This window comes from Excalfactoria chinensis, chromosome 2, assembly GCF_039878825.1.
Source record: "Excalfactoria chinensis isolate bCotChi1 chromosome 2, bCotChi1.hap2, whole genome shotgun sequence".
In the NCBI taxonomy this organism is placed as follows: domain Eukaryota; kingdom Metazoa; phylum Chordata; class Aves; order Galliformes; family Phasianidae; genus Excalfactoria; species Excalfactoria chinensis.
Window position 1 is genome coordinate 2560339 of NC_092826.1, and position 13194 is coordinate 2573532.

Sequence of the window (13194 nt, forward strand, 5' to 3'; positions counted from 1 at the left end):
GATGTGTGGAGGCTCAAAAATTGCAGCAGCAGTTTAAAACAACATCCCTGTCACCGTGTTCTTTTCTTCTCCAAAATGAAAACAAAAGACAATCAGAACTAGCAGAATTTTCTAACACAGAAAGTCCAAGGGCAGGGCAAGAACTTGTAAGCCAGATGCAATGTAGTTTTATCAGATAGCAATTATCCGAGCATCGCATTTTCCAAGTATGTTTGTGGAAATTCTGGCCAAAGGCTGCATTCACTTCTGTGTTATTGTTGTTTGTGTGTTGTTGGGCAGCCCGGTCTAGTATTAAATGTGGAGGTCGGTGGCCATGCCTATGGCAGGGGGGTTGGAGCTTGATGATCCTTGAAGTCCCTTCCAACCCACACCACTCTGTGATTCAATGAATCTATGATTCTATGGAGTCCTCTTGCATTCAGCCAAAATAAATATCATCCTGATGAGACTTAAAAAGTTAAGGATGATACTCTCAAATTGTCCTGTCAGACTTTACCACTTTTGCTTGGTGTTTCTTTCTCTTAGTGTTACAGGAACTCGAAAATCATAGAGCCTCAAGATGACTTAGGTTGGAAGGGACCTTAAGGGTCATCTTGTTCCAACAAAATGCAGATGTGTATGGCACCAAAATGAATGCTGCTTCTGTCTTTTGCAGCATTGAGGTTATTTAACTTTTGCTTTTTGGTATTCTTGGCATTTTAAATGACACCCCCCTTCCTCCCCTTCCTTCGTTTCCCTTCCCCCCCTTCCCCCCAGAGGTTTCTGGTGGATATTTTAAATGTGGTAATAAATTGAAGTCTGCAATCTGTGTTATTTGTGGGGGTGAGGGGAGGGTTAATGCACTATTGTGTCTTGCTCAGTTCTTGTAATTCAGGACATGGAGGAGTTTACAACTCTGACTTGATTGCGTCGTGCTTCATCTGGGGCTTCCTCATCAAAGTTCTTACGTACATATGGACACAGGAACTCTGGGCCAGGATAAAAATGTATCAAATTTAACACTGATGGATATTTAAGGAAAAATAAAAAATGGAAATAAGCACATAAATAAACCCTTTTCTCCTCCTTCCTCCCAAAAAAAAAAGAACACCACAACACAACAAAAAACCTCATTCAAAGAACCAGGCTGAAGCCATATCATGTTCATGATGTGTAGTAGTCTCTGATGGTGCCCATTCGGCCTTATTACTAAACCAGAAATATGAATTATGACAAAAATACCCTAAACCAGGGTCAGCGCTGTCTATAAAGATCTAAAATCTTATCTGGTTCTGCTCCTTTCTCAGTGATTTAATGTAAGCTGGATCTTGTTAGTAACAAGTACAATTCCTAGGGGACAGGTAAGCCCAAGCTAATTTCTTGTGTTATATAGCTCCATATATAAAGTGTAGGAAAGTAGTGTCTGGAAAGGCTGATTTAGGAGGAACTGTGGAAAAGAGAAGAGTGGGAAAATCTCTAGCAATAAGACCCTGTGTGCTTTGATTAAACACCATTTAATGCTCTGGATTTGTGTCAACCTGACAGTCTGATCCAGGATTTCATTTATGGCTGAGTTGGGGCTGAATTGTCTCACGCAAGTATTGCTGCATGTTGGATGGGTGAGGGGCAATGGAAAACCCCCTGGTTGCTCTTTCAACATCTCCTCCCAGTGGAAATTACTCAAGGCCTTGCAGTACCACGTTGGGCTCTTTTAATATGTCCATGTCATGCTGCTTTGTAGCCAGCAATACCCAAACATGGAAGCTTCTGAAAGCTCTTTTTGCAGTTGTTAACATTTCTCAGTTCTTTATGTCCAGAGAAGATCAACAAAACTGATGAGGGATTTGGAGCACGAGTCTCATGGGGAGTGACTGGAGGAACTGGGGTTGTTTGACATGAAGAGAAAAAAGTAACTCCCTGAAAGGAGGTTGTGGCTTGGAGGTTGTAATGGCTTGGAGGTTGTAGTGACCTGGGGACTGGCCTCTTTTCATGGGTAACTAGTGATGATAGGACAAGAGATAATGGCCTTGAGTGGTGACTGGAAAGGTTTAGACTGGATGTTGGGAAGGATTTATTCTCTGAAAGTGTGGCCAGGCATTGGAATGGGCTTCCCAGTGAAGTGGTGGAGTCACTGTCTCTGGAATTGTGGCACTAGGGGACATGGTTTGGTGAATATGGTGGGGATTGGTTGACATTTGAACTTGATGATCTTGGAGGTCTTCTCCAAGCTTAATGATCCTATGATTCTGTGAAAGCATTGAGGGATGTATCCTCATGGCCACCCTGAGCAGTGTATTAGCAGGGCTTCTTGTTTTGTTCAAGATTCGGGGTTTTTGCTTTGCCCTGTTGCTGAAGTTCTGCTCTTTCAAATGCATGTTGGAAGCATGGTATTTTAACAGAGTTGGGAGATACGGTTAAGGGATGCAGACAGCGTTACAGTCACAGTCTGCTACTGGGAAATACGAATTACAGCTTCTATCTGAGTTATCTGTAATGCTTCAGCTCAGAGGTGCAACGTGCCAACAACAGCAGCTGTTTAAATGCACTGTTGCATGTCAAGTGGACAAGGTCTGTGGTGCTTTGAGCTTGGCCAAGGTTTGTGGTAGAGCAGTTTTCCATAAAACCACAAAAGGTGGTGGCCAAATGGGGCTAAACCATGGGAAAATCTGTGCTAGAGCTCATTCCAGAAGTGTAAGTGGACAAAAGACTTTCTGTGGTGACTATTATACATCAAAATATGACCCTTTTTAAAGGTTTATTTACATGAGATATCCTTTCTCTGTACTATAGCTCAGTTCAGTCTCACACCCACCTTTCTCTAGCCAAGATGAAGCATTGGAGGGCCTCAGGTAGTTTTAAGGGGCTTTATGTTGGGGAATGAAGATAGCAGAACAAACAAAAAAAGACATCAAAACTAAACAAAGCATTCAAACCTTCTGTCTCATTCTGCATTCTCCTTGTAAGAAAGATTTGAGTGCCTTGGCCAAAGTGGGATTTAGGGAAGTCACCTGGGCAGCACCAGTAGCAATTCTGGGTACTGTCTCCTTAAACCTTGCTGTTGGGGTATAAGGAAGAAATAATACAAAGCCTATCCCAGGGATGCTGTGCAGGAAAATGAATGTGCAGAGGACTCATCTGAGCTCCCATCCCCCACTTGCCCCAAACATTTTTTCCTTCTCATTGCCTCCTCTCCCTTTTCTGAAGGCAGGACTTTGCTCTGCCTATCCATGTTGTTGTGCTTGCAGTTTCTCATTCATTTGCAGTTCTGTTATGAGCACTTGATAAATGAGCAGAAATATTTCTACTGCAATTGCTAATAATTCCTGCAGAGGCTGCCTTGATCCATATAAGCCATATGTAGTGCATCTGATCATTGCCTTTACTGTCCTGATGATGCTGGCGAAGGTGTCTGGCCTTTCCAGTGCATGTTGTGTAATCCAACGCTGTGTAAAACTCCACTGGACCCCCTAATTGGGCAAAATTTCCAGTGAGGAGGAACCCACATTGATGAATTAAAGGCTAATCAGCATTTTCGTTAAAGATAGCATGCAGGAATTTGGATTCAGTGTTTTATTATATCATTCAGCTGAGCGGCGAATGATTTGCATGGTCTGCTGGGACAGAGTAAGGCTCCCCATCAGTTTTGTTCTTGTTGAAGCAACACTGTGATTAAGATGAGCAAGTATTATTTTTCCCTACAAGTATTTTGCTTTGAGGAGAAAATCCATCTTCTTTGCATGATGCTCTAGCCCTGTGTTACTGTTGTTACCCCGTGTGGTTGTTAGGTAGCATTTTGCATGTGGTAGTACTGATAATTCCCTGCACTGAGTGCGACAGCACATCATCCTTTGCCATAACCCGTGTGTATATAAAACATAATACTTTGGTGACAGCTCTAGCATAGATCTTCTCAGCTGGTCTTCCCCTTTCAGAGGCTGTGCTGGGGGTTTAGAGCCCCTTTCAAAGTGAGGGTGGTTTCTAGTATTAATAGATCTCCCTTTTTGTCTTTGCAGCCACCCAGATTGATCCCAGTGAACTACAGGAACTTTTTCAGGAGACTTCAGCCAACGTCTTCCGAATTAACTCCAGTGGTGCGTATAATGAGAGGTTTCCTGGTCGTTTGTGTGCTGTCCTGCTGATGACTCCTGTGCGTGTACACGGTGTGTGTCAGCTCCTGTTGTCAGGGAGCAAATATTAATGCAGTTTTCTTGCTGCCGCATCTCATGAGCACCAGCACATGTCCAATACGCAGTTCATGATAAGATGTAAAAATATTCCACCATATGTTGCATTAAACAGGCTCAGATATATTCCAATTCTTACCGAGACCACATCCTTTTCTATTTTTAATCGTGTCATCTGTTATAATAGAGAGTTAGAATGCAGGAAGGTGGAACAAGCCAGTCTCATTTTCTAATGTGTTGCAGCACTACTGTGTTCAGAGCCTGTCATACAAGCCTGAAAAGCATCTATCTCCCTTATAAAAACACCAACACCAAATCTCTTCTATTGCTCTTCACCCTGAAGACTGAGCAGTGATGCTATTCTTCCACATATCTCTCAGCACAGTAGAGGAGCAGAGTTCTTCCCTCCTTTGGAGCCGTGCTCTGGCTCATCAGTGCCTCATTGGGATAGAATGCAGAGCTGCATTTTGCAGGTAGATAAGAACTAATGTTGATTAGCAGTTAATGTTGTCGTATCCCAGTTTTAAAGCACTGCTGCCAGACAAGGATTTAAGATTGTTGAGTGCTGATGTTCTGAATCTCCAGATCAGCTTCTCTCTCTGGTCTGATCTGTGTATAAGAGCATTAAGTAAGAAAGAGCTGGATGGGATGCAAAGAAAGTATCTTAGTGCCTCACAAGTAGTTTTAATTCTCCCCATGTATCCTGGGGAAAGGTCTCATAAGGGATATTTACTAGAAGGAGGGTGGGAAGCAATTCTTCTGAAATACATAGATAAGACTTTGCTTTTGACAGTCATCTTCATATTGAGTCTGAACTTCAGGGCTTAACTCTACTCAATGGGAAACTAGAGAGAAACTGTAGAAAAGATGGAGCCACATCTGTCAGATGTTCATGGTGGAAGAACAGGAGGTTGTAAACACAGGCTGAAACACAGAACATCACATTTCAATGTGATGAAAAGAGTTCTGACCAGCTGGTTGATTAAACATGACAGCGAGGGCCCAGGAAGGCTGTGGGATCTCTGTTCTTGGAGATGTTCAGAGCTGGAGTAGGACTTTGCTTTCAGATGGACCTTCTTGGAACAGAATGCTTGACTAGAGACCTCCAGAGATCGTCTACATGAGACTTAGTAGTTCTGCTACAAATACAAGACTATTCTGAATGAGTCAAAGGCAAAACTAGGGAAACTTACGGTAGTAGATATAGTAGTATGCTGGCTGTTGGCAACGAAGGATTCATTGTGAAGTTTTGCAAGCTGCTTGTATGCTGTCAGTACCCAAGCTAGCCAGGTTTGGGCTGACAAACTATATCTGAGCAGTAATCCCAATTCCTGCTCATTGAGTGGAGTTTACCTTGAGAAATCCTTAAGATGAGTGCATTATCTTTGTTGAAATGCTGAAATCCAATTTCTACTTTTGTTCTTTGCTGTAATTACATTTATCCCTTCAATTAGGTTTGGAGTAATTTTAGGTGGTCTTTATTTCTCCTCTTAAGACGGTACAGAGTGTGTGAAGGTCTGCTTTCTGCTGTTGCCTGTACAGAGTGCTCTCTGAAGCGTGTATTGACGGTGCCTATACTTAAAACTGTTTTGTATAATTGGAGAGGTTACAGAGAAAAGTTAAGGCAATTGTTTGAAGTCTGCAAATCGGACTTTAAAATGCATGCTATCCAGATTTCTGTTTGAGACATCTGAGAGGGCTTGATCATGATCTGTGAGTACCTCTCCGGGAAGAAAGACATCAAATAGATACATAGGGCTCATTAATCTAACATTCTCACACATAATGAGATCAGGAGATAGGAGTCAAAGCTAGACAAATTCAATCTTTCTGTATGCAGGTAACTAGCCATTAGAGCTGCTTATTGGAGGGACGTGATGGATGCGGTGTGGCTTTGAACCTTTAAATCAAGATTCAAATGTCTTTTTATAAGAGATGCTTTCGTCCAGCTGCAGTCTGCGGTCTCAACGTAGGAGTGATGGGATGAAGTTTTATGGTAGGAAATCAGACAGGATAATCAAAATAGCTCTCTCTGGCCTTTAAAATCTATGAATCTATGAATTTATAATGCTTTCTAAAGTGCTTTTAGGTTGAATAAATGCCCATAAGATACTATACTCTTCACCACCTCTGTTATTTTTGTCTGCTAAAGGAAGTTTGATTCAACTTGTATGTGTCTTCTTCACAAAGCCCATCCCCAACGGTGGGTCCACCTTTGCATGGGAGGAGATGCTGAATGTACTACTCAAATTTTGCAAAGATAACCCAGCCTAGATAAGGAAATTTGTAGAGGTGCAAAATGGGAAAGGATGCCCAGGATCCCTTCTGTCTTGCACAGCTACACCATATGGTCTCTTCAGTAAACCCAGCAAGCTCTGTCTCAGAGCACGTAGCAAAAGTCAGTGCTGCTTTTTGTGTACCAGCACACAAGCAGCTGAGCAAGAAGCGAGTGGCTGCCTTGCAGATGCTCGCCAGATGTTGCCCTGTGCTCCTGTTGTGCCAGGCGTGGTGTATTGAACACCCTTCAGGGTTGCATAAATACAGCCACAGTTGCTCTTTTCCTCCCTTACTCCAACCTCTTTTGGGAATTCCAGGTTCTCCATTGTGTTTGAAGACCAAACCAGGCATCTGAAATGCTTTTCTCTGCACTGACAAGCTAAAGGTGCTATGAGTTCTCTGCTCTATGCTTCTGTTGTTTGAATTCTTTTTGCTCTCCGTACTATTTTTGCAGAAATCTGAGCCTTTGAGATGATTTAAATTCTTCTTGGCCATTTGAGGCCTTGGCTTCTGACCAAGGAGAATCTTCACAGCTCTAAGCTGATCTTGGCAGAACGTACATAGAAATGCCTCGTGCTCCGGCTTTGTGCCATGAAAATGGACATCTTTCTTGAATGTTGAATGAAAACCTGAGGCAGAAGCATTGCTTCTGTTTATGAGCTACTGGATCATTCTACTGACAGTTCATGAACGTAGGGACATTTTTTTTTTAAGCCATCTCTTACAGAAGTGTCAAGGGGTAGTGTGAACTTTTACCTGTACTTTGCATCTGCTTTCTCTTTGTCTAATTCTTCAGGGACTTTCCCTGTTAAGCATGAGGAAGGTTGTCTGATAAGGCTTTGGCTTCTGTGAGTTTTATGTTTTCTTACTCAGTTGATTTTTCCCTTTGAGAGGAGAAAGCAGCACGAATAGAAGATCAAGCACTAGCTGAGTTTGCCTGGTTGATGGCAATTCTTTTCTTCTGCTTTTTTTAATGAAGTTTTTGCAGCTGACTTTCACTAATGCCTTATGAATGGAAATTAGAAGGCTGGAAAAGGCCACTAAGATCTTTTAATCTGACCATCAGTTCATCCTCACCATGCCCACTAAACCATGTACCTCAGTGCTGCATCTCCATGTTTCTTGAAGACAAGGGACAGTTATTCCTCCACTTTGTCATACAGCCTGTTCCAATAAATAAATGAACTCCTGTACAAGGAACTGGCTTGATGCCTCATGGCTAAAGGGCTGATCACTGGAGGATATACCACGAGAATCAGAGCTGTTCTTCCCAGATGGAGAATATAAGTCCTCTGATGGGTCTCTTGCCTCTCTAATTCCTGTTACTTCCTTATTAATATCTCCCCATGACAGAATGGTGCCATCTGCAATCCCATTTCCTTGATCTGAGAGGCTGAGCAAAGGATTTTTCAATATCCCACAGGTGTGATAAAGTCTCCATTTCCATCTTGGGGTAGTTTCTCATCTGCCATTGATTTTAAAGCTTTTGATGATGTAGGTAATCGGTGCCAAACTCTCAGTTTACATAAATCAATGCAAGTCCAACAGCAGTGACCTCTGTGGAAAATGCCTCATCGTGGAAAAGTAGCATATGCCTTTTAAATGCTAAATATGCAAAGCCTGTGAAGTAAGAAGTCTGTTCTACCATTGGCTTCATGGCATTGCTCCAGCACATTTTGACACGTTGATTCTTTGGTAGCTCAAGTGTTCAGAACTGGTAAACTCCAAGGGATTTTCCACATCCAGCACAAGAACCATGCCGATTTCAGTAGAGCTAATCTAAGCCATAGAGTCATAGAATCACAAGATTGGGAAGGACCTACAAGATCCATCTAGTCCAACTGTCCAAAGCAAGGTAGTTCTATTTCAAAATATGAAAGAGCTCGGTCACACTAACATCCAGGAGGCTCAAGTCTGTATTTCACTTCTGGTATTTCCCAGGTAAGAGCCAGATCAAATGCCAACATTTTGGCTGTTCCAGAGCTTGTCCTATTGAGATTACTGACCTTTATATAAATGGAATTCTGGTATCATAGAATCGTTAAGGTTGGAAAAGACCAGTAAGATTATCTAGTCCAACCATCAACCCATAATTACAATGCCCACTAAACTATGTCCTTTAGTGTCACGTCTGCTCTTCTCTTGAACTAAAACCTCTGGGTTTAGATCAAATTTTAAGGTGGAGACTTAAACTGGAGTCATTTTCTCACCCGACTGACAAGTGCTTTTCTCCTCTCTTTCATTCCTGTCTTAGATTTTAATGTGTTTTCCAAAATATCTAAAAGGTGCAGAAAATCCTGGGTTTGCCCCAGACTGAAATGTTGCATGCAAAGTCTCAGGCAGTTTAGTCAGTTTAATGCAATAGGAAAAACTGCCTTCTCCTTCATTCTTCTCCAAAGCAGGCAGTAGCAAAGATACATTCTGCTTTTGCAAAGAAGCACCTGCATATCAAGTCGGTCTTCCCTCAAGCTCTTGCTCTTGTCTAGGAAGATGCTGGCAGAGTAGTAGCTTCATGAGTCTCCTTGGTTTTGCAGTTTGGGTTAGAAAGGTGCTTGGATGCTCTAGATGATGTCCTCCCTCCTTGAGCTGCACACATGACATTAAAACATCCTTAGAAATTCAGTGTACACAGAAATGCTTTTGCTTCCTTAACTCACTCTGCGCTCTCCAATGACATTAGAATAAGCACAATGCTCTGAAGTGCCCCCAAGGGCGGGTCGACAGGTTGCATGGGAGACTTGAATTGTTAGGATTACAGAGCAGAAAGGAAATTATAATATCTGTGAAATCTTTGCAGGATCAATGCTTTTATCCTAGGAAAGTAAACGGCTATTAGTTAAGAATGTCAATTTATACTTTAAAACACTGTATGTCCAGCAAAGTATAATAATTATTAGGTCAACTGTAGACAGTTACTTAAGGTTCTTTCTCAGTGAATTACTCTATACTGAAATATGCTTTTGAGATCTAGCAGTATAGTAAGCAAAGTGAAAATATGTTGGTGTACAAGCTTGTTTGGATACTCATGTTGTCCAAGGACATTAATTAGTTAACTAGATCCTTTTTGTATGTGTCTGTATGTTTGTTGGTGTCAACCCACAGAAGCACAGAAGAAAAGAGGGAATTTGGTTTTTCCTGTCAGTGGAAAAACAGTTAAGTGACTTGTTCAGAACTACAGACCAAGACCGAGTCTGCAGTCATTAAAATAATGGACGTCTTAAATTTCTATTGGAATAATTGACCCATGTTACTTATGTGTTCTTTTTGTTCCATAAGTACTGAAGTGTAACCGATAACAGGGTCATAAGTTCTTACAGCTGGAAGCATCCCAAAGACAGTTCCGCATGTAAAGAGTAAGAATGTCATTCGTTTTGAATCTTTCATTGTGGAATGTCTTAAAGTGCTTTGCATACCTGATATGCTAAGTCCAAAATAAATGATCTTCTGTTGATCTCTAGTGAAGATGTGACAGTGAACATGGGCAAATATTTATGTATTTATTTTCTTAAATGTGAAGTTATTGTATATTACGATATGAACCACCTTTCCTACTTCCAGCTCTGATTGGAATCGCTTGTAAAAGTCTTGAACAGTGAGTTAAAAGGTATTGGAATGAATGATAGAACTCAGCTTCTTGGAGGATATTTAGAGCAGTTAGTAGTTATTAATTAGTAGTTATTGTGTCCTGTCACGCCACTCATGAAATAATCATCTCCTGGGGACTCACTTTTATCCATTTTGTGTTAACTGGCATTGCCTTCTGTTGTCACAAGGTACTTGTTGAAACACTAATTCATTGTGTGGTTTTGAAAGGAAATAAATTAAAAGATGAATGGAAATCCAGTACGTTTTTCTCTGAAAATGCTCTTTTGCTTTCTCTGCTGTTGACAGTGACCTCTCTGGAAAGAAGTCTTCGATCTCTGGGGACCTCCAATGATACTCAAGAACTGCAGGACGGACTGTGAGTCTGTTTTGAATTGCTACACATTTCTCTGTGTCCCAACCTTTTCATTTTTTTCCCCTCATCCATCCTCTCCCTTTCTTCCATCCTTTTATTCATAGCCGGACCCTTTTTTTTTTTCTGTCAGGCTTACTTAATTTTGTTCCTTTCTGTTGGTGATTAATGATAGTAGGACGTGTATTGATTGTATAAAGCTTTGCTTGTGCTGGCTTCGGGTGGCGGAGAATGGTAGGTAGATAACAGGAAATGATGACCCACAGTGAAAGATGTGTTTTTGTGGTTGTGTGTGGGTTGTTTGTTTTGTTGCTTTTTAATGTGAAGCTGGGCTTGAATGCTTGTGTAGCTTTTTCCTTTCTCTTCCCTCTTTGCCAAAGTCAGTGAATTGAAAAGGAAAAGAAAGAAAAGGAGCAAGAAGGGTATTTTATATGCGGAAATGTGTGTTATGGCATTGAAACTTGCATCACAGGGTACAGCACAGAGAAAATGAAACTTCAATTTCACTTGCAATAGATACAGTTCATTAAACTCTCTTCTGGATATGTGTGTACACAAACATGCACAGTTAGTTTTCATTGTATGCATGCTAATTAGAGAATTAAAATGGCTTTTCCAAATGTAGCACAATTTATTAAAGCTGCTTCCCTTCATGCAGCCTGCGTATGAAAATCAAGTACTCAGGACATGGTTCTGATTTTGTATATATAACTGCATTTCCTAATGAGGTTCAGCTGTGAACAGAGGGAAGATTTTGATTTCTATTTCTTTACATTAGCATTACAATCTGAAGAAGTGCCTGATGGACTTGACTCACCTTTTCGATGCAATATAATCTCTCAGATAGGTTTGCAGTCTCTCTCCTTCTCTCTCCAATTCATTGCTATCATCTGTGCATCAGATCTGCTCTAATTCACATCAACACTGTTTTGCAAACTGGAAGAATAAAAATAGTTACAGTAATAATAGTCGGAAGATTTGGAACTAAATATAGGGGACAGGAGAGGATGTGAGAGTAAAGAGTCAGCCTGTATAGATCAATGTAATCAGGAAAGATGTTTACATGTACAAAATTATTTGTAGCATAAACTACCCCAGTAACTGCTGAAGATCCTTTATCCAGGAAGGCTTTTGCTCACCCAGAACATCTCTTGTGCTCACACTCCTCAACTACTCCTTCTTTATTTAAGAATCAGTTCCTTGGCTCTTCAAGAGTGTTTGAACAGTGTGGTTAGTTAATTTTCTTCTTTCTTGAGCAGCTACATAAATAAATCCATAATGCACTAATTGCAATAATTATTTTTGACCTTGGAATTATCATTAATTGTCCAGATAGTTAAATGTAGCATCTTTTTATTTTAACTGTGCTTCCCTGCCCATGTTGTCAGACCCAGAATTCCTCCCACTCTTTCCTTCCACCCTAATGGTCTATCCCCTCTTCCCAGGCTTTAGCAAAAGGTTTCCCTTGATTTCTCCTATTTTCCTTATTGCATCTCCAGACAGAACAGTTGCAGGGTATCCAGCAATTGCCTTCCCCTCAGCACCCCATACTTTTCGTCCTGTCATAACACCAATGTATTCTTCACACTGACCCCATTTCACCACCAGATGTATGCATGCAAGCAGCCTGAATGCTCTACGTGCATCTCTGCCTTTCCCTCATGAGAGTTGAACCAGCAAAAAGGAAGCACACCATGAATCATGAGAGCCACAAGGGCTGCATATATCTCTATGATCAGGAGCAAGCAGAGGGTCAGCTCTTCAGGTGAGACCTTTGGAGCAGCATTTTCTGCTTCCCCAGCTGCAAATCATGGCTTAAACTCTTGCTCCTTTGCCACTTGACCCCTTTCCTTCTGAGGTTGATGCATGTTTCTCCTTGAATATCCTCTAACGTGGAAGACAGGTGGAGAGCAAAGAGTGAGCATGTGGAAGGTTTAGAGCCTTGGCTTTTAGAAAAAAAAAAAAAAAAGAAAAAGAAAAAAGATAGGATATCTTATCTGTCTGGGATTGTTTGTTCTGGAAAAGAAGATGTTCAGGGGACACTAAAACTATCTCAAAAGGTGGTTGTAGCAAGGTGGAGATAGCGCTCTTCTTCCCCGTAACTAGCGACAGGATGAGAGGTCACGGACTTAAGTTGCTCTAGGGGAGCTTCAGGTTAGATATTAGGAAGAATTTAGTCTCAGAAGAGGTAGTGATGTATTGGAACAGGCTTCCCAGGGAAGTGGTGGAGTCACCATCCGTGGAGGTTTTGAAGAAAAGGGAAGATGGCACGGAGGGGCATGGAGGGGATGGGTTGGTGGTTATACATGATGTTCTTAGAGGTCTTTTCCAGCCTTAATGTTCTCTTTCATACTAACTAGGTGAATATCACTCGGCTAGAGTGATAGGTGAGAGGAGTCAAAGTATTTGAGTGTAGGGGGATGATGGTGAACATAGGACATTAGGTCTGAACGATGGTCTGTACACTACAAAAGCATTTGTTTACTTATCCGCAGGGTCTTGCTAATACAGAAAGAAAGAAAGCAAAGTCACATGACTTTTTAAAGTACATGTACGTTCTACCTCTCATACATAAAGCTTATAAAGGTATCAACAGGGATGCTGATTCAGATGAGGGCAGACTTCTCACTGTCAAATCGGGATGATCCCTTTTCTGATGTGGTTTCTCTGCCTTTGATAGCTGAGTCATTCAGAATAAGGACTGCGTCTGTGGCAAATGGGTCTGGGATGAGTTCATCCCAAGTAGAGTGCCAGCTCTAGTCAGTGAGACAGAGCTGGCTTCTGAAGTGTGAGCAGGGT

At 41.4% G+C, this 13194-nt stretch overlaps 1 protein-coding gene across 8 annotated transcripts in view; it reads left to right on the forward strand.

The window, feature by feature from the left end:
- The window catches only part of TSNARE1 (t-SNARE domain containing 1), a 444328-nt gene that overhangs the window by 140397 nt on the left and 290737 nt on the right, over window positions 1-13194 (forward strand). For all 8 annotated transcript variants that reach the window (XM_072329111.1, XM_072329105.1, XM_072329113.1 and 5 more), the window contains 2 exons: window positions 3993-4070; window positions 10332-10401. In XM_072329111.1, the coding sequence (XP_072185212.1) occupies window positions 3993-4070; window positions 10332-10401 (148 nt within the window). The remainder of the gene's footprint in view (window positions 1-3992; window positions 4071-10331; window positions 10402-13194) is intronic.